General features: G+C 37.4%; 1 protein-coding gene across 5 annotated transcripts in view; it reads left to right on the forward strand.

Annotated features, from left to right (window-relative positions):
- ARHGEF3 (Rho guanine nucleotide exchange factor 3) overlaps positions 1-27,079 on the forward strand; it is a 153,372-nt gene that overhangs the window by 25,710 nt on the left and 100,583 nt on the right. For 3 of the 5 annotated variants that reach the window (XM_068907578.1, XM_068907583.1, XM_068907579.1), the window contains exon 3: positions 21,730-21,796. The exons of the other annotated variants lie outside the window; for them this stretch is intronic. In XM_068907578.1, coding sequence (XP_068763679.1) covers positions 21,730-21,796 — 67 coding nt within the window. The remainder of the gene's footprint in view (positions 1-21,729; positions 21,797-27,079) is intronic. 5 annotated transcript variants of the gene reach the window in all.

The raw sequence follows: 27,079 nt of genomic DNA on the forward strand, positions 1-27,079 counted from the left end.
TCCTGTGCATCCTGAAAGTACCTATAGATAATGATTGTAAGAGAGGATAATTTGAATGCATTGCTTTCAAGCTGGATGCCTTTGGTCTCCTGCGAATGTTTGGAGTTTGAAAGATACCTTTTCTGTGATAAAGTGTCTTTATGTTGCCTTAAAACAAAAATTCACAGAGGGTGAATCCACAATAAAGTCTGTAGCACTATTTTTTCTGACGAGGGGGAAAAGAAACCTGAGCTAATACAATTACAATTAAATAGGCCATATTAAGGTAATTGTGAACAGAAACTTAATAAGAATAAATGAATAAAATAAAAGAAAATTGCAAAGTATTGAAAAATACCTACAAATGTTTCAGAATATTTACTAATACTCATTAGGCATATGCATATATGTATCCAGATACGTGTGTGTGTGTGTGTGTATATACACACATATAAATTAAAAAATATGGATGTAGGCTATCACGTTCAAGAGAGCTGATGACATGTAACAATTTAGAAATGCTTAGGGAACAATGCGATCTGGCCATTCTTTCTTTGTAGATTTTTATTTTATTTTTATGACACTAGATACTTGGACAATTGGCTGTATGTTTACCTTTTAATACAGGGACTTCTTAAAAACAATAGTCTAGTCTTGTGTCTGATAAATTCATCAGAAAATAACATGTGACTAATTTTTCCTTTAGTGAGCATTAAGAGAGGGCACTTTTTTCCTGATTTTGCACTTAAATATCATTGTAAGAAGCAAAACATGAAATTAAGAAAAATTGACCTGACCTATAGGCAAGAATATGGGCATTATGTTTCCTGCTATATCATTGTTTTCTGTCTTGTTTTGTACTCTGTGGTAAAGATCAGAAGCTTACTGTGTTTTACTTGCTGTCTAGTTAGTTATGTCTTCATTAAAAGAACAAATTCTAGAGCTGTACTTAAATGAATTAGATTATTACTATAAATCTGAGTGTGGGGGAAATTTTATTTCAATAAGACTCTTATTTGCCCTGGAAATGACATCATAAGCTAGGCTCTCTACCTGATATGGAACAGTAAGATAAAGATGACTCTATTTTGAAAGCTATATGATGTGTTTATATTCTACTCACAATGCAAGTTGTATGTGGCCATATCTTTCAAAAGGAGAAAAATCACATTCCTAATTTCTTAAATGGAAATCTCTTTACGGTTAAAACAATTTTTATTGCTGCAATGTCAATTTCATTAGATAATACAATATAAAATTCTGATATTTGTCATGGACAGTTTCTCTATTTGCATTGTTCTTGGTGTATTTAAATATACTATTGCTCATTCAGGTGTCCGGTTTAACTCAGACACAAGAAGTAAACATAAGAGAGCAATAATAATTTGATCCAGTTAAAATCATGAGAGTATTAGAACTAATGATACAGAATGGTTTAGGTTGGAAGGGACCTCTGGAGATCATCTAGTCCAACCCCCCTGCTCAAGCAGGGTCCTCTAGAGCATATTTCCCAGGATCACGTCCAGACGGGTTTGGAATATCTCCAGCGAAGGAGACTCCACTACCTCTCCGGGCAGCCTGTGCCAGGGCTCTGTCACCCTCACAGTGAAGAAGTTTTTCCTCAGGTTTAGATGGAACTTCCTGTGGTTCAGTTTGTGCCCGTTGCCTCTTGTCCTGTCGCTGGGCACCACGGAGAAGAGTCTGGCCTCATCCTCTTGACACACCCCCTTCAGATACTTGTACACGTTGATGAGATCGCCTCTCAGTCTTCTCTTCTCCAGGCTGAACAGGCCCAGCTCTCGCAGCCTTTCTTCCTAGGAGAGATGCTCCAGTCCCCTCATCCTCTTGGTAGCCCTCTGCTGGGCTCTCTCCAGTAGTGCCATGTCTCTCTTGGACTGGGGAGCCCAGAATTGGACCCAGTAGGCCAATACTGGGCCAGTACCTGGCCAGTACTCCAGGGGAGGCCTCCCCAGGGCTGAGGAGAGGGGCAGCATCACCTCCCTCGACCTGCTGGCAACACTCTGCCTAACGCACCCCAGGATCCCATTGGCCTTCTTGGCCGCAAGGGCACACTGCTACCTCATGCTTCGCTTGTTGTCCACCAGCACTCCCAGGTCCTTCCCTGCAGAGCTGCTTTCCAGCAGGACAGCCCCCAGCCTGTACTGGTGCATGGGATTATTCCTCCCTAGGTGCAGGACCCTGCACTTGCCTTCGTTGAACTTCAGGAGGTTCCTCTCCGCCCAGCTCTCCAGCCTGCCCAGGTCCCTCTGAATGGCAGCACAGTCTTCTGGGGTGTCAGCCACTCCCCCCACTTTAGTATCATCAGCCAACTTGCTGAGGGTGCACTCTGTCCCTTCCTCCAGGTCACTGATGAATACGTTGAACAAGACTGGACCCAGGACTGATCCCTGGGGGACACCACTACTGGCTACAGGCCTCCAACTTGACTCCGCACCACTGACCACAACCCTCTGAGCTCGGCCATCCAGCCAGTTCTCAATCCACCTCACCGTCCACTCATCTAGCCCACGCTTCCCGAGTTTACCTACGAGGATGTGACGGGAGACAGCGTCAAAAGCCTTGCTGAAGTCCGGGTAGACAACATCCACTGCTCTCCCCTCATCTACCCAGCCAGTCATTCCGTCATAGAAGGCTCTCAGATTGGTCAAGCATGATTTCCCTTTGGTGAATCCATGCTGACTGCTCCTGATCACCTTCTTGTCCTATGATGGTCTTATAAGAGACGTTTCAATTCTTTGACATCTTGTACTGCCTCATTATTAAAGTATTTTGGTTTTATTCAGCCTATGCTGAAATATCATACCTCTGTCTTCCCAGACAACATGTAAGTGCTGTATAGTGTGCTCCTTCTTTTTCCTGAATATATTGTCATTGAGTTATGTAGTATTTGGAACCAGAGACAATTTATATTCTGAATGTATTACTACAGCATAAACCAAAAGAGCTGGCCAGTCAGAATTAGGCCTGTTTAGGGATCTTGTTTCCCTCACTCTCACCCCTGTTACTTCTCTAATTTAAAACAATAAGTCAAATCACGATAAACCAGCTACAAATCAATAAGTGATTTGTATCAATGTGCAGATGGGAAAAAATGATGATATGCCTTTATTACTGTTGTCTGAAATGCAGCACTCTCTCTGTCCCTTCCACCACAGTTTGTGAGGTACAGTGCCACCCTACTCTCTTTTTTCAAATATCCTTCTTTTCCCAAAATGACCTAGGGAACTCTCTTTCTCCTCTGTGCTACCTGCCATGGGAGCATTCCATAATGAAACAGAAAATGGTGGGAAATCTCCCATACAAATGAAGAAAGAAGCAGCAAGAAAGACTAGCAGGAATATAGGATGCAAACTGAATTTACCATTGAAATTTCACTTTTATTTGTTAATCTGCTAAATTCTTATTCCTGAAATAGGAATGATGCTTTTCACTGTCAGACTCGGAAGATGATCTGGTCAAACTTTTGCAATGGTGCAGTTAATCAACTGTGATGCTTGTTGTGTAACATCTTCCTGATAGGTGTTTGTGTGAGCTAAAGCCATCTAAAACTTTCGGGGCACCACATGGTAAATACAGAGGTTAAATATTATTTCATTTTCATGGTCTTTATCTTCTGTGATTAAAAGTCATTTTTCCTCCATAATGTTTTTTATTTGATGTGCAACTCACTTGGCACAAGCTAATGTTTGTCTGGTCACATATTCAATGAAGTAACAGAATACTTCATTGATCCTTCTGTTCTGCATTTTGTTCCAAGGGAGGTTTAAAATGAATCAAGAACTTTTTCTCATTCTGATTTATATTTCATTATATTTAGAGGATCTTTTTATTTAAATATTTATATATTATATACATACATGAGTATGTGTGTATTTTCAACAACTATAGGTTGATTAAAAAAAAAAAAGGTGAGTAAACACAGGGAGAGGGGAGTTTAGAGGGAATATTGTAATATGTATTACAATGGCTGCTTAATGCCTATCCGTTCAGAATCTTTTAATTTTCAGTTTACTGGAGTAGAAGAGTGGCCTGGAAATAGAATTTCTTTTGATAACCCTTGCTATGTAGTTTTCATATGTAAATAAAAAAGTGTTTGCACAGAAAGATTCACAGGAAGATCATAAAGCACAATGACAGGAAGGTGACTGTTACAGCTTTTATATTTTGGGCAGCAGAGGGCTGTATTTACCAAGGATGTATGAATAGATGTTAATTGTTTTGCTTTTTCTGTGAGGATCATCAATGACTGCTTAGGATATTTAGTTTAGAAAATGCATAATGTTTTTGTTCCAGGCTTAGCCAAACTATCCCATTTAGTGGTGGTTGTTCCTTGTCTTGGAGGACTTACTAGTATTGCAATACTTGATTTCATAATACTCTTTTAGTATCTCTATCAAGATAGTCAAGCAGTAAATCTTTTTAACTTTGTCTTATTGCCCCCCCCCCCCCCCGAACATTATTCCTCCATGTGTTTTGCTCTTGGTTTGTATGTATGGTCTGCGTGTAAGACCAGGTATTTTGATCAGCAGTTTCCTTCTGGTCTGTATGTGCATTTTGCAGTTTTCTGCCCTCAGCCTGAGGACATAGGGCAGAGCACCTCTACCATAGCTCATTTATTTCTTTACAGCATTTTAATAGTCCATTTACATCAAGATAAAACTGTTAATATCCTTATTCTCTACGCTGAGGTTTACAAACGATGTATACAGTAAGTTTGTTGTCATATACAGAGTAGCTGTTTCTCATGTTTTTCTGTTATGTGGCTACTTCATGCAACTGAAGCAGCTGTTCCTGCTCCCTGAGGGACACTATGTCCATAAATGTTCATTCTGTCCTTTGTTTCTAAGGAAAAACAATACAGATTGGACCTAGTCGGGTTTTCTTCCTGCCGTGCTCCTCCCTCAAGCCTTTCAGCAACTGGTCCTACTAAAGAAACATCTAATTGTCACAGTAGGGCAGGAAGGGGGATTGTTTCTACAGTGCAAGTGGGGCCTCACTGGGCCCTGGTGAAAAGAGACAACAGTTTGTACAGTCCACATAGCAAAAATGCCTTCTCTGATGCCTTGGCATGTTCTTATTACATATCCTTCCACAGCACCAGCAGAGGTGATGGTTGGGACTTTGCCAGATACTCAGCTCTTGACATCGGTATTTATGATTTGGGTCAGTTAAACCCCTGTCTCAAAGACTGAGTTCAACTTTAGGAACATCTAGATGTTTCTGGCATCAGAGATTATTTTTGACAGATGCTGTTGTGGTGATTGGGTAGCCAATATCTCCCTTGTCCTCTCTGGCTATTAGAATGCCATTTCTACAGTAGGGCTGCTACTGTATTGTGAAGCTTTCCTGCTTATGTGAGAGGAAGATCTGAAATTGCTTTATGGCAGCGCACAAGGCGCTCCTTGGTGCTCTTCTAGTGATGTTTTGAGTATGGGATGTCCATTGTGTGCTGCTTTTACTCTGCAAGATTGGTGAGTGTCCTGGGATTCAACCTCACAGAGGCTTCTGGGATCTCATGGAGAGTATTCCCTGTGATACCCATAGCCTTTATCTCTTTCCCTGATAACAATGATTTCTGGTCTTACTTGGGTTGCTTAATAAATTTTTCTGTATCACAATGTCTCCTGCTAGAGATCATGATATTTCCCTACAAAGCATTGTAAACCTATGTGAGAGAACTAGTTACATCCTATAGGTCACACAGGAAGAGGATAATGAAAAGGGCACACGGAAAACAGCCAGCTGATTCTGGCAACAGTTTCGTCCACATGAGGCAATAGTATTTCCCATTTCAAGATATGCAGGTCATCTAAGATACGCTCAGACTGTTGGCAGCCTGCACCCTACAGAAAGCTATCAGATTCTTCTGGAAATAATGTGAGAAAGATGATAAAATCTATAGTATTTCCTCAGTCCTGATCATACCCAACTCTACCCAAACCCATTGACAAAGGGACAAGTTTTTGCCAGTTCTAGACTCTAGTCTTTCTAGTGCTCATGTTCAAAGGAAGTGGACTTAATGTTACCAAGCTCCACCAAAGATCTTGGTGGATCTTGATCTCTCACCAAAATTCTCTTTGCCCATTTTAACTCAGGCTGTTTTAATCAGTGATCCAAATAATGTTTTTGCCCAGCAAGCAATCTGTGGCTCTCTCTTCTGCCAAGGTACTGTTAGTACCAGGAAGTGTTTCATCCCTCATCAGATCACAGCTGATTCAGGATTCTGCATCAGCAAGGTGAATGGATGAGGATAGTAGTCCAGTGAAACACCATGCTGGTCTTACAACTGCATTTTCCCTGGTGAAACTGCTGACCCTTCTTCTCAGCCTAACCTATCAGTTTAGCAGTTGACCAGGCAAACAAACTTTTGTGATACAGAGAAAAATACGGGATCAATATGAATGCCTGTAGACTTGCTTCATTACAAACTTTCTGAAATGTAAATTTTAACAAAGCACATGGTTGCCTTTGCTAACCTGTGTAGGAAGACAAGCTCAGTTATTTAACATACCTTTATTTATTTGAAAGTCAAATATCTAGAAATTCAGGTTCTTTACATGGTGACTCACAGTTTGAGATTGCTCTAACAATGGAAAGTTCTTTGTGTCAAGCTGTTGTAAAGGTATCATAGCACCTGCTTTTTATTCTGTGTTATTGTCTGCTAGACCTTCTAATCTTGTATGCAAAGATTAACTGTCATGGTATCAGAGCATGCTTACAACACGTCTTCTATGGTAATTTAATGCTTTAGTATTATTTTAGCAATCAAACCTGAAATACACTATCCCTTCAGTAGCAAATCTTTGTTTGCTAAGGCTTTTGCTAATGGAAGAAGTCATTAGTTGCATGTTTACTACAATTCTTTTTGTACCTTCTACTGGAACAAAGATGAAGTCGTTTTAATTGGAAGGTTTCCTTCTTAAGACAATTTGAAAATATTGTAGTTTTTCTTTCCTGCGTTTTGTTCTCATGCTGTAGTTGAATATAGAATGGACATCTTAAACCTTTTTATGTATTTTGTTATTTTCAGGCAGTCTTGCATCATGCATATCATGCATCTTCCGTGCATATCAGGTACAGTGTTAATATTATATTTCTCTGTGTTTTAGGATTAATATTACATATTTTTTACCTGGTGCTAATTTCAAATTCTTCTCTAAGGTTTTATGCACTTTGAAAAAAGAATGTGCCATGATTTTTCCAACAGCAAGGTGGCCGATACATTATGACAATTTAAAGGAGAAAGAATAGACTTTTTTTTCCTTCTCATAGACTTACTTGAAAAAGAAAATTATGACAGATGGGGAATAAAAAAACCTTTGTCATCTTTCACAGTAGGACATAATGGGGGAGGGGGAGCTCGATGGTATGGAACTATTTACTTTGCTTTTCAAAGTATCTAGAAAAGTTAGATTTGCAGGAAGAGGTGTGCATGTGAGTGGTTGAAAGAAAGCCTAGTTTCCTCAGGAAATGTTATATGACTGCTGTCTGTCTCTTGCTAGTAATTTTTCAACCCATTTTCCAGTTTCATTTTTAAAAAAGAGATGCAGCGACGATAAAGATGGGCAATTATCTTAAAAGTTGTGTTTGTGGGTTGAGGTTGAGAGACTCAGATTAGTACAGCCATTGTGAGGAAGGCTGCCAGAGCATAGCCGTTTCAGGTTCTTTTTGGCAGGGGCCAACCAGCCAGTGAGCACACGCGTTGCTCTGAACCTAACCACAGTCTTTTCATGGTGGGAGCGTCACAGAGGTAGTGAGGGAGAGAGGGCGTGCTGAGGTGTGGGAGGAAACGCAGGGCCTGCTTCCACAGGAAACCAGTCTTTGCCAGCTCTACCCCTTGCAGAATCTTTTTGGGTGTGTGTGGCTAAAAAAGGCAGTGTCTGCTTGGAAGTGTCTAGGTTTCTCTGTTTTTTACATTCTGACTGAGGTCATGAGGCTACTGGTTCACTTAATTCCAGTACCTTACTCTCTTACGAATGAGAAACAGCTTTTTAGGATGAATGTTTACCCTTAACAAAGAGCCCATACTGTAGTACTGTAGCCCATACTGACTTGCAAGGATGAACTCCACACCTAACGTTACACCACTTCTCCTGAGAGACCGATTCATCAAGTTGATACATACCTGTTCTTTTTCAGTTTGGGGTAGTTACGTTTGGAAGATTTGTTGCTCTTAGGCAAGCAATGCTGTCGCTGAGTGTTGCAGCAGGTACAGTCTTGAAGGCTACCTTATGCAATATGGATGAGGTGGGAGCACAAATAGCAAGGTTAGAAAGGATCTTACTAAGATGAGGAGTCTGGCTTTGTGGTTAATGCAAAGAAACCTGAAAAATCAGGAGGTATGGCTATTAATGTGTGTTCTGCGGATTTGGGGGTGTGTGTGTGTATGGTTTTGAGCAAAGGTCAAATACTCCATCTGTACGTCATTTTCCTGATAGGAAATGTGGAGATGATTGTGGTGTATCTGTTTATGTTGCAGAGGTCTAAGTTACTCTGGTAAATAATGATTAGAAAGGTGCTGATAAATAAAACAAGTAGCTACCATTAAGCTACAGTATTTTAATTAGTGTTTCAGCCCTTAACATGGGAGCCAAATATCAGTGTAACTAATTAAATCTATCATATAATTCACCTTTGGGTTTTTTTTTTTTGTTCTGTTCCTTTTTCTTGAGCTTCAGTGAGGGCTATGCTTAACACCCTGTCCTAAAATATGGTTTGATATTGGTACACTATGAAATATTTAATACGTTTAATACAAACAACTGCTCTGTTTGGAAGTAGGGAGAGCACTGGATGAAGTAAATTCCTTCCATATCAATTTATGATGCATTTGGAAACCTTCAAAATGAAAAGTGCTATGCAGAAAGCAAAGGAGGATTTTATTAATCAAGAGAGATAGCAAAAATGATAGGAAAAAAATCCAACAGCTTGGCTACAATAGCATACTTTGCAACAAAATAAATCTCATTCCTCAGAATATTGAAAATAAGTAGGAATGTTTACATTATGTTCCTGTCACTCTGGTGGCTACCAACAGTAGCTCTGATATCAATAACCATAAAGGAAGCTGTAAACTATAGTTTTCCATCATCACTGATCAAATTAACGTCTCTTTGATTTCTTCCCTTGGGCTTCATGACTTGAGTCATAAACTTCAACTGCCAAAGTCAGTCAGAATATTGTCTTGCCGTTCTGGTGCTTTCTGTATTCAGCCTGGAAAAGATTGTTGTCTTGTTTCTTGTAATTAGCAAATTTTCTAGTTTTTTATAATGGCATACTACAGCATATACCTACTTCCTAAATGTAATTAATGCATCTCTTTGAAAGCCAAATAGATCAGCTACCAGCAGGAGTAAGAGAGAAAAGATAGACGTGCCTTAATTTAAAGGCATGGCATGAGGAGAGTTTCAGAGGAAAGATGATCACTGTAAATGCATAGCAATAACAAAAACCTGACAACAATACAGAATGAAACACTGATAATTGCTAACACTCAGCAGCATAACAGAAGATAACTGGCAAGTTATGAAGCAAATTGTTTCTACATGTCAGAGAATCTTCTACGTGTGTTATAAAGTTGTACAAATAATGGAGTATTTTAATGGGGGGAAAAGTTAATACTGAACTTGCTTATGTGCTGAAAATGTTAATGTGCAAGGATAAAGAGCCTACAAATATTTATTTGAAAGGAAGTAATAATCACTGGCAAACCTACGTTAAAAATTCTTCTGATATGAGTTACTGGAGCAAACCATATTATAGATATTATAAACTATTGCTCCAGTTACTGGACCAAACTATATTATTTCGCAGTTTCATAAATAACTACAGAAAACTTTTTAAAGTTTCATAACAACTATTTTTATTTCACTGGGCCTTGTGAGATTCTTTTCAGTAGCTAATGTCTGTCCTGGGTTAGCCCCCACCCCTTTGCCCCTCCGATGTGCTTGGGTAGAAAAGTTCTTGTTTGTTTTTTTTTGGAAGAGCAAGATACAGCAGTGTGTACAGCTTATCAGTATTGGTAATTATATGTTAAAAGAACTTACTGTTTGGGGTCTTGTTTTTTTCCTACAGCAAAAATCATAGGAGTAGGAATCTAAAAGCACCATTTAATGCTTGTTGGCAGTAATTTTTCTTTGAAAGTGAGTACAAGTGGTACTTACGATACTTTTCTGCTTGCAGTCTTCATGCATGCTTACTTTTTGACCCTTTAGCACTTCCACCGTGTCTGTTTTAGGAAACATCTCAGAACAGGTAATCTGGAGCCATAGGCCTAAACTTTTCATTCGACTTTGCCTTCTGTCTATCACAACATATACTAATGCATTTGGAACAGATAGAAGAATGTTGTTTGCCCTGCAGGATGCATAGTTAGTTCTTGAACTTGCTGCCCGGACATGCTATTTCAGGCCAAGACTGCAGAAGCAAAACAAATACTTGTATCAATTACGATATTTGTTATCAATTAACTTAAATAAGATAAAATAAGATTATAAATTATTGCTTCAGGTCATAGACAACCTCTGCTTGGAAGAGATGATAATTTTCTCCATTGGCAAATCAATCCATAACTGCTTTACTTTGCGGCAAAATACCGTTTCCTGTATGATCCACTGGTCTCATTTAACATGTTAACTTCTATTTTTTCAGGAATTTAATTAAATTGGAGGGGGGAAAAAGGATGAATATGGGTGTATGTATATTTATTTCTGAAAACTGTGGATCTAAATCTCCTTAACCTTTTTTTTTTTTTTTTTTTGGTCCCAGGTCAAAAATACATACTTTCAGAGCCATCACTGGTATTAATGTTATTTAGTAATTACAGGATTCTGTAGTCTTAAGAAAATTTTTTTTAGCCAAATTTTCTTTCTTCATAAAGTGCTGTTGGGATGAAAGTGCTCTTATACAGTCAGTGGATTTATACTGAAAAAACTAGAAAACGTAACTTGCTGCTGCTGATAGAAGCAGAGGTAACCGAACATTTTCTATCCTGAATTGGTACTTTGAATGGAGCTTTCATGGAATGATAGTTTCAACAGGTCTTACTTCAATGCATTTGGAGATTTCTGTAGTAATTACTATGGCAACACTGATGCAAAAAATGTTCCCACAGGAACCCAGCTGTGAATAGTAATGAACAACTGGAAAACACTTTGCTTTTGCATCTCAAGTTAAATATCCTTTCAAAAATAATGGAAATAGTGAAAGTGTGTTTTTTACTTCATAGGAGGTCATTCTACTAGCTAAAAATCCAGATGTTCTTATTGAAGAGATATTTGATTTTAGAGTGCATGTTATATTTAAATACATCACTGATCAATAAACCAATGAATAGTGTCAGATATATTGGACATAAAATTTGGCACTGGCTTTTAATGTTTCAAATTGGAAAGAGACTACCAATACCAAATATGTAGCACAAATTCTTCATGTCAGAAATTATAACTTAACAAATAACACTGTCAAGCAAGGTATGGAAGTGGGTTTATGTAATCCATCTTGATCAAACTATATTGACAGTTTTCTGATCTCACTGTGCAGTGAAGATTGAGATCACAAAAGTCCCATGATAGCGGTCAATATTTGTTGACTTTAGCAGCTATTTATAAATTGCCCTGAAAAATATTGCTGATTTTTTGCAGAAATAAATTAACAGTTTGTCAGTGTTTATACTAAACAGAATATTCTGATGTCAGAGGATACTTGTACATATAAAACTGGCCTTTGTGCATATGGTTGCCTTGTTTGTATTTATTTCACTTCCATTCAGAACAAAGGGGAAACCAATCCGGTGTTTATGATATGAGTAAACTTTTTAAATTGAAAGCCTATTAGGGCTTAACTTGGTAGTTCTTACATGGGAAAAAGTCTTACAGAGCTTAAGGCAGTTATCACCACAAGACAAATTCCTAATGAGTTATAACAAACAATGGAAACTGAAGTAATGAATATTAAAGGAACACTGCTAATTGTTTCCAAGACCTAAAAAAATCTATTCAAGCTAAATAAGGAAATTGCAAAGATTGTTTTTTAAAATTCTAAGCCCAGAGGGCTGATAGTTGCTCTTTTAGATACATATGCAGCTTAATAGGCATTACCGTGCGGATGGAAATGAAGATGAAATGAAAATGAAATCACTTAATTTCATTTGAGTTCCTGCGATGTACATTCTGTTAAATGATGCAAGTGAAAGTCTTGCAAGTTAAAAAGTCTTGGTAAATGTAAAAGCTGCATAATTTGATCTTGATGAATTTTATACATATATTGCATATTTCTTTAAACGTTGATTCAGGGCCTCTGATAGTTCTTCTTGGAACATATAATGTAACAGAGTTCAAAAAAATTGAATATACTGGCTGCTCGGTAAAGAAGATTGGTTGTATTGGGTACAAATTTCCAAAAAATATTTGCTTTTCTAAAGATGTTTCAACTGTGAGTATCCAAAATACTTTAAGCATAGCTATGTTTATTTTTACCTATTGATATTGATAATCTAATGAACTCCCGTCCCAGGCTTCTTGTTCCCTAAAAGAAAGAAAGGGTGTTTATTGGGTGTTGATCTTTAAAGAGCACAAAAAAAAATCCCAACGCACAGGAGTTTAAATTTCTAAATAAAAAGCTCTGTAAAACTGGGAAAAGGCTGTTTGAAAAATGTGAGGCTATTCCATAAGACTTGACTTTAAAAAAAAAAAAAAAAATCAATCCTTTCCCTTGAAAGAGTATTATCAGCAAGTTGATGAATACATGTCTTTTTTCACTGCTTGATACTCTGGCCTTTATTTAATTCACAGTGCTTTCAGTGTGGGAGTAGTTCTGTTGCCCGTGCGTCGGTTATGTCATAGTGAAATGCTTGTATCCTAAGCGGAGTCCCAGAATGCTGGGGAATCGAACCTTTAGTCAATTTTACATCCCAGTTATTGTCCTATATATGACAAAGCAGCTAAATGGATTTGACATGGCAACCTGCAATCCTTTAGTCATGACAGAAGACAGAATTAGTGGAGATGTGAAATTATGCGGTACATTTGACTTTCCAGAGGATGGTTACTGCGCACAGAAGTTAAGTGACTGGCATGGTTGCTTATCCTTGGGAAAGTTAGTTTATTAGCTCCCATGGTGACAGACCTGTTATGATCTCAAGATAAGACAGTCTGTCTTTGTTTGCAGAGAAATTAAAACAGGAGTGGTTCTTGTCACTCATTTTAAAACACACTCCTTCATTTAAAACACGCTCCTTCACAAGAATAATCTTTCTTGATGGAAAAAGTATTTTGAAAGTTACAATCCACTTTAATTGATTGCATTTTATAAAAGCAGTTTTCTTGCTTGACTGACTGGCTTAATGCTGTATATTTGAGAGCTACGTGTGAAAAATATCATAGAGCATTCTTTTAAAAGGAGTGCAGGAATTCTTTTCACTTTTCCATCTGCAGAATCCTGAGTTGACCATTGACTTAATGGCACAAGCTTAATTGGTGTTTTTTGCTGTGAACGTAAATTTTGGCCTCTTCCTGTTGAAATACAAGCCACAGTGCAGAAAACAATAAAGGTCCAATGGAGGAATAAGAAAATGGATTAGTTATTTTAGAATCTTTTATTGGCTTGACTTGCCACAAATGTTTGTTTTAAATAACGTTGCCCTCTTTATTCAGTCCTTCTGACCTTTTTAACAGCATCTGTTAAAGACCAACAGCTTTGTGGGAATTCATGTTTACCTCTGAAATGAGGGCCAGATGATAATGAATCCAAACAAAAAGGGTTTTCAGAAAATACTTGTTTTCATTATGGGGAATGTGGTGTGGATGGCATTTGAATGATCATTTCAAGGGTGTTAGTAGCGTCTCTGTAGGTCAACAGTGAAAATGCTGCTTGGTTGGATTTCACAGGCTGGTAGAAACAAAAATATTCACCGAGATAAAGTAGACAAGGGATTTCTATCTAAGCAGTAGTGTCCAATCTTGCTAAATTGAGTGAGTTTCCCAGCATTCAGTTCTGGACGAGGAGTTGCTTCTGTTTTGAAAACAAAATGGAATAAACTTCTTGTGTTTCCTTGAACATGAATATTGTTGTGACTTTTTGTCTGGAGGTTTGGTTTCTCGGGCTCTCTCACGATGGGAGCCATTTAAGCATTGCCATCAGATCTCTTTTCCCATGGACCAGAGGATCTTATCTGCACAGCTGGCTGTAGGGTGGAGATGAGCAAACATTTCTTTTTGAGTTATTGCTCTCTGTAAAGAATTCAGCATATATCTGTGATATGGCAATGGGATGATGTAACAACTAACCAAATTAACGAACATGATATTGCCATCTCTTCTTCTTAGTATTTTTGAAATGCTGTAGGAATAATTTTAAGCTGCTCGTTCCAAGCCAGCCAACTAATAATCTTACTAATGTCATGTTTTGCAATATTTGTGAAATAATGGTATCTTGTTACAGAATAAATGCAGCTATGCCTGTCAAACTGCAGAAATGCCTGTGACTTTCTATTGGCTAGTAGCCAGGGCTTTCTATTTCAGTTGTGAATAGGGTCCATACAGGTCAAGGAGATGCTTTTACAGTAGTTTATATCAAGTGCAATTGAGTGCATTGTCCTGCTGTAGTTAAAAATGAAGAACTAAATTATGTTCAACGTTTCAAATGAAGCCTGTGTTTCTTCAGACACTGAAATGTAACATCAGGAGCAATCTCTGATTTTTAGGTCAAAGGCAGAACTTTGCTTAATCTTCAGAATTTTCCCCTGCATAAAACAGAGTTAATTTTATAGGAAATTAACCAAATGCAGAAATGGAAGATGTTAATGTAGCTTCCTTGGTTTTTATTAGTGATGGAATATTTTTCAGTGTGTTTCAGTTGATTCATTGTATAAACAAATATGTTCTGAAGAAAGCATGGGAAAAGAGTAGGTGTGGGACTACTCACTGGTGAATATACCTGCTTCAGTGATGCAGACTTTCATCTGCATATATCCAGATTCACAAGAGCTGTTTTTCCTCCTTAATATGTTTGTGACACTATGTTTTAGACAATAGAACTATAAAAGTGCGTGTTTAGGAAGTCAGAGCAACTACTAGAAACTCCTTCATCTGTGTGTGGGTTTTTTGGTTTTGTTTTGTGTTTCTTTCTTTCAAGGTAGCAAGTGTCCCATCTTGCTGATCTTTTCTCAGGTGTCTATGAGTTGACTCTTTGGGATCTTGAACTCATGTCTGCAGGATTGGACCTGGATAAATCGAACATAAATGTTTGAAACGTTATTCAGTCTCTTTTTGGCACAAAAGCTTTCAGGTTTCTGCTATAGAAGAGAAATGATATTTCACATTTAAAGTATGATTTCAAGTGCAGAAGTCAATATTTCTGTTAATTAGGTCAACCACATGTTTTCCTCTAATTTTAAAATCAATACTAAAGGTACTGTTATTATTAAATGTAATTTAAAACATCTGATAGCGTCAGCATTCCAAATCTGTATGGCTAAAAATGCTCTTACATATCTTGGGCTTCACCAGGTAAACCCCCTTGAAAAGCTTCTTAAATTAATATCCCAAATATATCCCAGTAACCTTTTAAAAGTCCTTTTATGAACATACTGTACACTTCAGATAAGTTGCCAGCAGCTGATGTTCCAGGAAATACTGAACAGTCAGTGCTATTTATTATTTAACAGTATCTTATTAAAATATGCACAGCTGTAGAAACAATCTGATTTTTTGCTGTTTGAAAAGTATTTTTACCTCTTAGACCAGCTGTTTTCTAAGTGGTTGGAGCTTCCCTTCTGTCAGCTGAATGAGTATTCATATAGATCACTTTCTGAACTGCACTTTCATCTTCAAACAGGTGCAACAGCCGAGTGTTTTAAACAGGTAACAAAAAGCACACACAGCGTGAATGTTCATACCTAGAAAAAAAACTGTTGTCTGATTCTATGTGCAGAAAGACTGCAGGATCAGATGAAGTTGTAAAAAGTGCATGCGCTTAACATAAACTACTATAAATCCATCATTTGTCTCACCATCATACTTTAAGACAGGTAATGCACTTTTTTCCGAAGTGCAATAGAAACATTAACCATCCAGTGGATGTTGTAGTCTCTAGATTCTTTTTTGTTGTTTTACTTATCAACGGTAATTATGTCAGTAACCTACAGTACAGTAAAAGTTGCACAAAAATTCACTGAGTTGTTCTGGGAGGCATATTTGATGTCTAGTCTAAAACTTGTGTCTAAATAATGATTTTAAAAAAAGAAATCTTTATCCAACAGATGCGTTCCTATGCTTATTCATAGTGTGTGTGTGAAAAACTTGAAAAGAAACACCTGCACATTTTAAGGACAGAAATATTGTTTTATGAATTTTAATTCTCTTTTACAATAGTCAGCATAATTTTGGGGGAGGCAGCTGGGTTCTGCCCTGAGTTCTATGCAGCAAGAACAGTTACGGGTCTTACTCAGTCTTTTCTAAAACTCTGTGGTCCTGCTGGTCTGCCCTGTAAATGTTGTTGCTAGCGGTGAAAAGTGAGAAGAAAAGAATTCCAGTTTTACTTTCGGTTCAATGGCAGAATTGGAACATGCTATATATCTACTTATTAAACTCAACAAGTGTTGTGTGTAGTTTTTTTGTTTTTTTTTCTTCCAAAACCATATTAAGAAGGATCAATGTTTTGTTTCAAGGAAAGTATTTATGACGGTGCTGTTTGATTATGAATTACTGCTGCTTCTGAATGCAAGCAGCAGATGGGACAGTGTAACCATACTGTAAGCCAAGTAATATCTACTCCAGCCTGGACGGAGGTGCATCTTTTAACTTAAAGTTTAACAGAGAAAACCAACTGACATTTATGCTTAATCCACTTTAATACTTTATCAGTGTTTGTGGCAACATCCTCTCTTTATTTTATATAAACTTCTGTAGCGTATATTTAGCTGCGGGAAAGAAAACAATTTTCTATCTGTAATAATTTGTAGATTCATGGTTGTTTATCTCATTCTCTCTCCTTTCTTTCCCTCCCCACCTCCCCAAAGAGCATTCTTCTGTAAAGCTCTACTTCTGTTGGCCAGTTTCTAATACAGCCTGGTGTTGGAAAAAGCATATGGGGCTGACCTACAATGACTATCCTAGTAAAGTATTCATAAATTAATACATGGCAACTAGAAGTATTATAACTTTTATTCATGCTAACTTAAGACTTTAAGGGACTCTTGTGGAACACTGAATCCAGGACCTTACAGTCTTAAACTGGTGGTTTGCTGTATGTTTAATTCACTCACCATTTACTCTGCAGCCTTTTGCACATCCAAGGCTGTAAAATAGTTTTAGAAGCACCTTGGTAAAAGATCAAGAGCCACAGCTTAGAAGGACATTACCATTGTCAAAAGTTCTTGCAATACTAACTGTTTTGTTAATAAACTCCCAAATTATCCTTATAGAAGAGCAGGATTGCTAGGAAACCAGCAGGCAACCAAGTCAGTGTGCTTCAGTCATTCCCTGGTAAATGCTTCAAGAATTCTAAAGTGTGAAGATGTCATTTCTAAGTATCAGGGTAATTGCAAGACTTGTTTTTTTCCAAGCCTGGAAGTTTAAAGATCAAATGGAAGATGAATAGTTGAAACATCTTGTAAAGAGGAGGAGGCTGACGGTCTTCGCAGGCTGCCTTTCAAAGTGGCAGGCCTCTGCTTGCACTTTCTCAGACTGAAAGGCCTTGGTGTTAGGCCTATAATTCCAAAGTAAACTTTTCATAGCAATCTCCAAACCAAGCTGCACTGACAGGTTTGATCACCTGCTCCCTCTCTGTCAGAAGAGTTCCCACACAATCCCAATCTTTTGATCTTTCATTCTTAAAACCCATCATTGGGGAGAAAAGATTTGAGTGACTATTCACTAAATTAGAAAAGAAAGCCATTTGTAAGAAAGACCAAGTATTCTAAATTATAGACTTGAGAATGCTATTATAAGGAATTGGAGGGAGGAGCTCCCCTCTTTCCCTCCTGCTATATATTTCATTTTGTCCCAGCCATGATCTGTTCCATCGTCATCTGTTCCATGCATTTCAAGAGCATCAGTTACGCTGCATACACTTATAATAACCATACTTGACTTGTTCTTGACATCTGGAAAAGCCTTCCTGACTTGTAGTATCTCGTTAACAGTAACTTATGTCACACTACTTCTAAGTCTCCCTCAAGATCAGATGTACGATCACTGTTTATGCCTATTAATTTATCTCTTCTTGCCGCCTTTTCTCAGTGAATGTTTTAATGTTCTCTATGCTACATACTTATGTCAGTGATGATTTTCATTATTTATTCAGTAAATTATTTTTATTTCTGAACGAAGTGGGTCTAAAAGTCTCTAAATGGTAGTGTCCCTCATATCAAAGTATAACACTTATTATTTCAAAAACAACTTGCTTGATTATTTTTGCAGTTTTTGCTTTTGTAATTAAACTATCCAAGCTACGTAGTATACAGTATATTTAATATAGAGTTTTTATAATACATACTGTTTCTAAATTAGCTTATACGCTGCTGCAAGGAGCTCCATTCAAGGAAGATTTGTCCAGTAAGCAGAATGTTCTTCTTTGATTGAATTAGTGCCTTGTAGAAAATAGAACAAGATATTTTAAATGTATTCAAAAAAAAAAAAAAAAGGTGCAGAAGTCAAATTCTTAGTCAGTATGGTTCTCACTGATGTTGATAGGTAGTTGGGAAGACAGAGATCCAAATAACTGTAAGAAAATGAAGGACTAGACTGAAAGCTATAATTCGAACAAGAGTAAGACCTCATTTATATTTTGTGACTTGAGATGTAGCTGAGAACCAGCAGTTGTTTTTTACTTTATTTTGGTTTAGGGGTGTGTTTGGCTGAAAAATGTTAGTTCAGAACTGTGCTTATAAACTTGCTGTGAATATATTTTGCCTATATTTTAGATGGCTTCTAGTTATGGGAACAGAGAGGTTTCTAAATTAGTGTTTTTAGTAAGAAAAGAGATGAAGCTTTCGTAGTTCTATGATCTTGATAAGTTTATAAGATGGATTAGATAAATGGTCGTTTGGAATACGATGTTAGACTTGATGTATTCACTGTGTTCCCGGATTTAGACTTTGAATACCCATAATGTTTTTTTTTTTCTGGCCCATTTTAAAGACAGCAACCATTTCTGAAATTCATCCCGCATTTTGAGATTTTTTTCTGTCTGCCTTAGTTAGAAGTTAAAGCCTCTCCCATAGAGAAAACTAACTTTGTTACTTCCCACTTACCGAAAATGATTTCTATTGTATGATATATGGGTGACTCATTTTTAAATGATTCTTAAATTAATTTTAAATAGAATAGAAAATGTGGAACTAATAGCTAGATCGGATGCATAAAAGTGAAAGTTTTTTGAAGAAATTATTTGAGGTAGCTTATAGGTTGGTAAATGAGTATATTATACTTGAGAATAATTACTTCAGCCTGATTTCTGCTGACTAGAAGAAAGCTGCGCAAATTGGGTGGGAAAAAACCTGGTCTTGGAAGGACATACTGTGACTTTGACATGTTTCATTAGCTTGCTAGTTAAGAACTCCTTTTGGTAAAACGGGTTTCTTTCATTGGGCTATTGTATTGACGGCTGTCTAATAACGCTAGAATAGTAGAAAAAAAGAAAGGAGCTGCAATACCATTGTAAATAACGGAGTTCATTCTCACCAAGATGCAGTAAGTTTCTTGACTGATAAGGTGAGGAAAACGGTTGGCCATTGTGAAACCTGGTGAAATGTGCATTTACTATCAAGTCTGCTGTCGAAGTTATTGACTGTGACCGTGTAGTATGGGATGCTTTTGGGGAACTTGAAAGTTACAGGTTGATGATAACAATCGTTAGTCATCAGACTTCCTTTAATGGATGGCCTTAGGTTCAGAGTAAATGAATGACACAGCTGGTATATTACTTTTGTGGAGTTCCCGGTTCTTGTTACAGGATGATTGTGGGAAGTTGTTTTTGTTTGTTTGTTTGTTTGTTTTTAACAAACTAACATCATGACATATGTGCTTAAGTTGAAGTATCTTTTGTTTTGCCTATATTCAGCTTAATTAAAATAGAACTAGTGCAGTTTGCCTCTTAACAATGAGGAAAAGAAAATTTATGAAAACGGTAATGAAATATAGAAGAAAAAGATGCAGAAATACAAGTTTAAATGTGCAATTTTTGAAAAGTGCCTAAGTGACTAAGGAGCATAACTCTCAGCATAAAATGTTTTTTTCAAAGTCTGACTGTGATTCTAATGTGAGATCTTTTGTGCAGGCCACTGAATAAAAACTATTTGAAACGTTGTTGACAAATCATAATTTGTGTAAGTTATTGTTAATCACATATTCTTCTTTTTACATGTTGTAGTTATAGTTTCACTGAGGATCTTTTGTTTAGCCACTTAACTTCTTAATATTTTAAATTGGAAAGCTGTAGCAGCAGGAGTGCACAGTGGACAGTTTTTAATGCTAAAATCTGTGAGCTGCGTAGCCTTGTGCGTTTTAATGACTCTTTATCAATGTGCTTGAAATTCTGATGTTCTGTCCGATTGGCTGGCTGGTAGAGTGCAAAACTGGGAAGATTAACACTGAGGTTTGAGTTGTAACAAAAAATAACTCAATTATCATTATTATAGGTTATGATTTGTGTTATGGTAGTATCTAAAAATACCTGCTGAGATCAAGACTTTGTGTTTTAATGCACATACGAAGAAAATGTTCATATACCAAATATATTACACTTAAAAAAAAAAAAAAAAAAAAGAGAAGGCAGACAAAAGAGACAGGAATAATTATTGCTATCTTACCTTTACAGAAAAGAAATTAGGGTGCAATGTGTTGAGGTTTCTCAGGAGCCGTGAGGGGCGGGAACCAAAACTAGAGCCTTGCTTTAACTGAAGAAAAATCTGTCCTGTACTACTATTTTTCTTTTTTTTTGTATCCTTGTTATTATTTGTGATCAGTTCTGTGAGCTATACATTCATTTGGACACATTTGCAGTGTGCTGGGCACTTAGATCCTGCCGCCAAACTCTTTGCTGGTTCCTTCAAGCTTTGGTCTGACTCCTTCATGTGTAAAATTGCAGCAATGTTTGCCTACCTTAGCAAACTGGTTTAAGATTTTACTGATGAAAAGCACTTACCAAGAGTGAAGTGGAGAGCAGTGTTATGGTTACTTTTCAGAAGTAATTGTGCAGGGATAATTACGAGGTAGGAGAAAGGAATGAGTAAAAACTGGGAAGGCAGCTTCTCTGTAGTTTTTAGCATGGCACAAAGGTATGACTGACTGGCTTTACATTGATGCTTAGCATAGCTTCACTGTTAGAATTAAAGGCTCTTTAGTTTCCTCATCTAGTCCAGCCAGCGAAGTGCACCATCTTGCATCGCATGACATAATTGCAGCTTCATAGGGCTGCCCTGTTCAGGTCAGGGTTGTCTTTGCTTCTTGAAAAGCAGTAGAAGTAGTGAGAGGTTATTGCCAGATGTCAATCCATTGCACCTCTGAAGATTTGCAAGGCTGCCAAGTTCCTTGGTTCTCAATCTAAATTAAAACTTTTTACTAACCTGAAGAGAGAAGCCCATCAGGAGTACAGCCAAGGAAATCTAAGGTGTTTTAGTACTGGAAATCTGTTTGTCTTTTCTCCCTCTATCTTTCTTCATTATTGATATAGAAAATATAACAGCTAAAAATATAAACAGTAAGCGCTCTTCCTTGTCTCATCTTGCAGGCCAAAACAACAGCAGCAGAACAATTTTTCCTTGTTTTCTTCTACTAAAGGCTGGAATTTCAGAGGGGTAAGTTTGGTGGTGTTTGGTTTATATTCTCTGTAACATTTCCTCCTGCTTCTACTTGTTGCAGTATGACTTTGTAGTTAAAACGTGATGAGTAAGTACTAAAATCATGGCAAGACAGTTAGAGAATGAAAGTTTAAAGTTTGTGGCCTCCTGAAAGGCTTTCTGAAACGCAGCTTTTGTTTATGTGATCAGCTGGCTTATTATGAAGAATAGGGGAGCCAATTTAGCATAAGTGGGTTAAGATACAGTGTGATTTAAAAAAAATTAAATTGGTGTGCTTGCACATCTGAAAATAAGTTAGCAAAGCTGAAGTGATATACACAGTGCTTTTTTTGCTATAATATGGATATCTGTAACAAGTCATTTATATTGGAAACTTACATACGTAAATTTTGCGGAAGCATAGCTGGAGATTTATTACATATTTTGTGGATTTCTTACAAGGCAGGAGGGACTAGGTTCAATTTCTGTTTTGATGGCTGACTGAGCAAGTCAGTCTGGAAGCATGTGTATTCCCACAATAATCAAGTGAAAAGAAACATGAAAAACACAAAGCAAGTGAAACACAACCTTAATACTTGCTAACGCTACCAGAAGGCATTAATTCGTGTCTGCTTCAGGTGTACTCCTCGGAAGAGGTGTACTTCTTGTGCAGTTTGCTTTCTTCAGAGAGAAGTTGTCATTTAATTGTTTATTTTCATCTTAACATCATGGTGGTGATGTTAAAATGGCATGAATGTGTTTGTATGTGTGTAAGCACTGTAGCTTGACATACAGTCTACAAGAAGGAGTTGTCACTGCATGCTATATCTAAATAATAGTGTTATTGTAACTTTTGGTCAAAGGAAGGGCTTGTTTGCCTTGTCAACTTTGCTTGTTATGGTAAACAATAAATTACTTTTACCAATAAACGTGGACTGACTTACACCGAATCTGAAGAATTTAGTCTGTGTTCAGCAGAGCATTTAAGAAGACATTGCCTAAATGCTTTGCTGAAAGGATAGGTGGCATTGAGAGGTTTACTGATCTGTGCTGGTCGTAATATGGTAAACGTCATTAAAATTTAAAAAAAAAAAAAATCCCACAGTATCTGATACTGACTTTTGCACTCTATTTGATATTTTAAATAAAGCACCCATCCCTATTTATTGTGAGCTTTTTATTTTCACCATCTATTTCTTGTGTTGTACCACAAAGCTACAGGGATGAAGTTGGAAGTGTTACAGACGGAACAGTTTTCTCACAAAAGCATTATCAAGAATGCAGGAAAAAGGCAGGGGATGATGGGGAAGACTAATCTGTAGATTAGTTCTAAATTTCAGACCCAATTTAAAAATAAAATTGACTTTAGTATTTCTCTGAATTCTGCAGTATGCTGAGAAAGTAATCAGTGGAAGAATATTGTAGAAATGAGTTGCAGCTGGAGAAACAGCAATGCCAAGTTCAGTGAGCAATAGTGAAGGGGAAATGTGGTGGCACAGAGTCAGGGATCCAAGTTATATAGGAGAGGTGGGGTAGGTCAATACATTTAAAACAGAAGTGGGGAGCAAAGAGGAGAAGTCAGGAACCTAAAAGGCGATGGCAGTAGGCTTTGTTTATAGTGTGATTACAGCAAACTGGCAGTGAGAAAAGAATGTTTGAACTGCATCCTTCACGTGTAGAAATGAAGATATGTGGGAATTGCGTACCACTTTGTTTTTAAGGAAGCTTGTAAGACACTAACACAGCTAGTCCAGTTTTGTAGTTGCAGTATTTCATAATATGCATAGCGATCTGCGGTTGCATTACCAGATATTAATTGTTTGGAGTAAACTACTGCGACATTAAAGAACCACCTGTATCAGTTGCTCACTGGACGTGTTTAGATGCTAAAATACAGAGATAGTTGACAGACATAACTGAACAGGAGAGCCAACTTCCTGTTGGCATTTGCAATGTGTCAGCATCAACCTTATTTTGATGGATGGAAAAAGTGTGTTACGAAAATCCCAGCGAGCAGAATTCAGGTAATAAAGATTTCGATACAGATGATGAATCATCAGATCTTCTTTCAAATGGGAGTAAAATCATATTGGATAAAAGAGCTAAGTTAATGGTGGAACTGTGAGTGAGCTGAGTACTGCCACCCTTCAATATAACAGACAAAACTCTTGAGCTGACTTCTTGAGCTGGTTTGTTCATAACTAATAACTTGTAAACAGCTGTGCTATTTCAAGATTACAAGCTGTACTACAGGATCATTTCAACAGGCACAAACCATAAAACAAGAAAGGGCAAAGCACAAAATTACGATGTTGTGTTCATTTACCAGTTCTCACTTTGCAGTCAGTTCACTGTTTTTAAATGTCTGTGTCTCATGCTGATAAAGTGGGCTTGTTAAAGCATCAGTCAACATACACCAACGTAAACCTCAAAGTAAGATAAGGAAGGCCTGGATGCTAAACATTTACCAAGGAAACTCCTCTGCACTTCTGCCTGTCTCTTACTACTTACAGAAGTTTATTTGATCAGAAGAAGCTTTTTTCCATGCTGAGCAGTTTTTTCTGAGCCTCAGGGTTAGAAACCATATTTCATTTTCTCCATGGGGATTTCCATGTATTTAACAGTCATACAGTATTACTAAAGGTGTACTGTGCATGTTTGTGGGTGTGCATGTGTGTGTGTAGGTACCATGGGAAAAACAAAAAAGCCTGATGGTCAAGATAATATCACTTACTTGTTTCTACCAGTACTGTCATTTTTAGATTAACGGTAGCAATTACTTCCAGAATTTTGGGCAAAAATCTGGGAATCAATGGAAAGAAGGGTGTTGATTTTTGATTTTACAGAAAAAATATCCTGTTTTAGGTGAGAGCTAACAGAAAAAAAAAATCCTGTTTTAGGTGAGAGCTAACAGAAAAACAAATCCTGTTTTAGGTGAGATTTAGGCTTAACGTTACCAGGTAATGCCAACTCTCCAGTTTATGCGGCTCCTGCGTTTAACATATCAGACGTCAGCTTAATTTGGTTTTTGAAGAGATTGTATGATCAGGTGTCTAGCAAGTAGAAGATAGCTTTAAAGGGATGATATCTGTTGTGTGAATTGTAATTTTGGAGAGTAGGAAAAATAGAAGCTGTAGGAGGAGACAAAAATACAAGGAGCTGGAGGGATGGTGTAATGAGAAAACAGGAACACAGGAGATTAGGGGCAGGTGTGGTATTTAGACTGAAAGAAGGAGGCAGAGGAAGATAGGTATAAAGTTGGAGAGAAGAGAAGAGGAAGAAGCGGCAGCTTGGGAAGAGGGGTGGTCAGGATGGGGGAAAGCAAAGAGTAGTGGAAGCAGAAGTGTTAGTAGGAGGAAAAAAAAAACTAGAGAGGGATGAAGTAGGGATATGGAGAAAAGCCAGTGGATGTGAAAGCAGAGGTGTGGAAACGTAAAAGAGAACTCTGATGCGGCGTGAACATCTGATGGGATAGGGCAACTCAGTGGTAGGTCAGTAATGTTGGTAAAGAAAAGAACATCATAGATCTTAGGACAGAGGTCCATATTAATCCTATTTCTGCTCTCATTCCTGGTTGCCATTAATTCTCACTCTTTTTCTTCTTCCCACTTCCATGCCACCCTTCCCTCAAAACATTGATATAAGTAGGAGACTTTCCCTGGTAACACCCTCTGTCTCTCACACATCAGAGGCAGCAGTTCCATATGCTGTTCTTAGTGTATATACAGGTCAGTTTGTGTAAATAGTGTGTTAAGTCACCATATAGTGTGTGAAATACATTTTCATTTAATAAAAAGCCTCTCATAAAAAGAAGCTTGTGCAGTCATGCACCCGTAGTTATAAGATGCCAGGATTAAAGTTTCCTTGGTTGTTTGCTAGTTATGATGCAATCTTTAGTTACGTGCTTCTGTGATAATTTTTCCATAGTAACAGTGATCAGAAAAGCTTATTTGTAAGGAAGTTCTGAATCCAAGCAGCCAAAAAATCTCTCTTGAGTGGTTTCAGATTTCAGGTTCTTTCTCTGTCTGTCAAAATAACCCACTTTCTGTTCTCACTAGCTAGATAATTTTCTAGCCTATCTTAGGTGATTGGTGGTCCCATGTTACTAAAAGCCTTTAAATGACTTTTTTTCCCCCTACGATTTATTTCAATATGTTTGCAAGAACTCAACAGTGTCCCACTGTTGACATGATGACAGTTAAGATGGCTACGAACAAACTGTTAGAAAATCAGAATTATTACCTGGTTAATGAAGAAGTTGTAGCCATGACAGAAGAGGACATAGGTTTCATCTCTACTTATCACTGAGATATTTCTCTGTTCTTTTCCACAAAGAGCTGACATCATTTCCTGCATTTTTTTTAAACAAGCAGTTGGGGACATTAAAAAAACTGTGATAGTTTCTCTTCTTTTCCTTCCCCTACACACTCAACCTGGTTGAAGAACTTCAGTGCTAAAAATAAATAATTGAACAGTGAAATCTAAACTAATATTTTTCTACTTGAAATATTTTAGTGGCATGTGCTTGGTGTGAAGTTGCTTGAAGATTGAAGACAATTTATTGCAACTGGGCTTCTTTCTATTTCCTCCTTTTTTTCATTTCCTTTTTAGTTTTGCAAAAGCATTTAAATAACCAAGCAGCAGATGCGGTCACCTGTGAGGAAGGCTGGTCTAATTTCTCAGAAGCCTGACATAAAAACGTGCTAAACATGCCAGAGGTAAATTTTAGATTGATAAGTGGTTTCTGTGCTAGCTTTGCTTCAAGTGCGTGGAGGAAGGAAGGATGGACAGGGAAGGTATCTTTCATGCTAGGTGGGAAGAATGCCACACTTATTCAGACAGTATTTACAAAAGTATATGTTTGTTTTATGCAGGTTGGCATACGTCAGTTATTCTCTGCAGGGTACGTGAATCTAAACAAGATTAAAAGTTGCTGAGAGAGAGAAGTTTTACTTAGCTCTTAGCTTGCTGGTTAACCATATAGAAGGACATTACCAGAAAAAAGCACCTGTTTACCTCTTGTGGGTTCTGAAGGTGGTTTGGTTTTGCTTAATGTCTGAATCCACTGATGTTCATTTCTTTGAGCAGTGGTGCTGCCAATTCCAGAGACTCATTAGAAGTGGTATCAAACAGCTCTTTATTCATGCTTGTTGAAGCAAAATTATATTCTAATGGTTTTAGGTCAAATGTGCTTAAATACCATTAGCTCATTGGGGAGTATGACCAAAGTAAGCCCAATATGATTTTAAAACACAAGTTATTATATACATTAATCATGCTTGACCAATCTGAGAGCCTTCT

This window comes from Struthio camelus, chromosome 14 (assembly GCF_040807025.1).
Source record: "Struthio camelus isolate bStrCam1 chromosome 14, bStrCam1.hap1, whole genome shotgun sequence".
Lineage (NCBI taxonomy): Eukaryota > Metazoa > Chordata > Aves > Struthioniformes > Struthionidae > Struthio > Struthio camelus.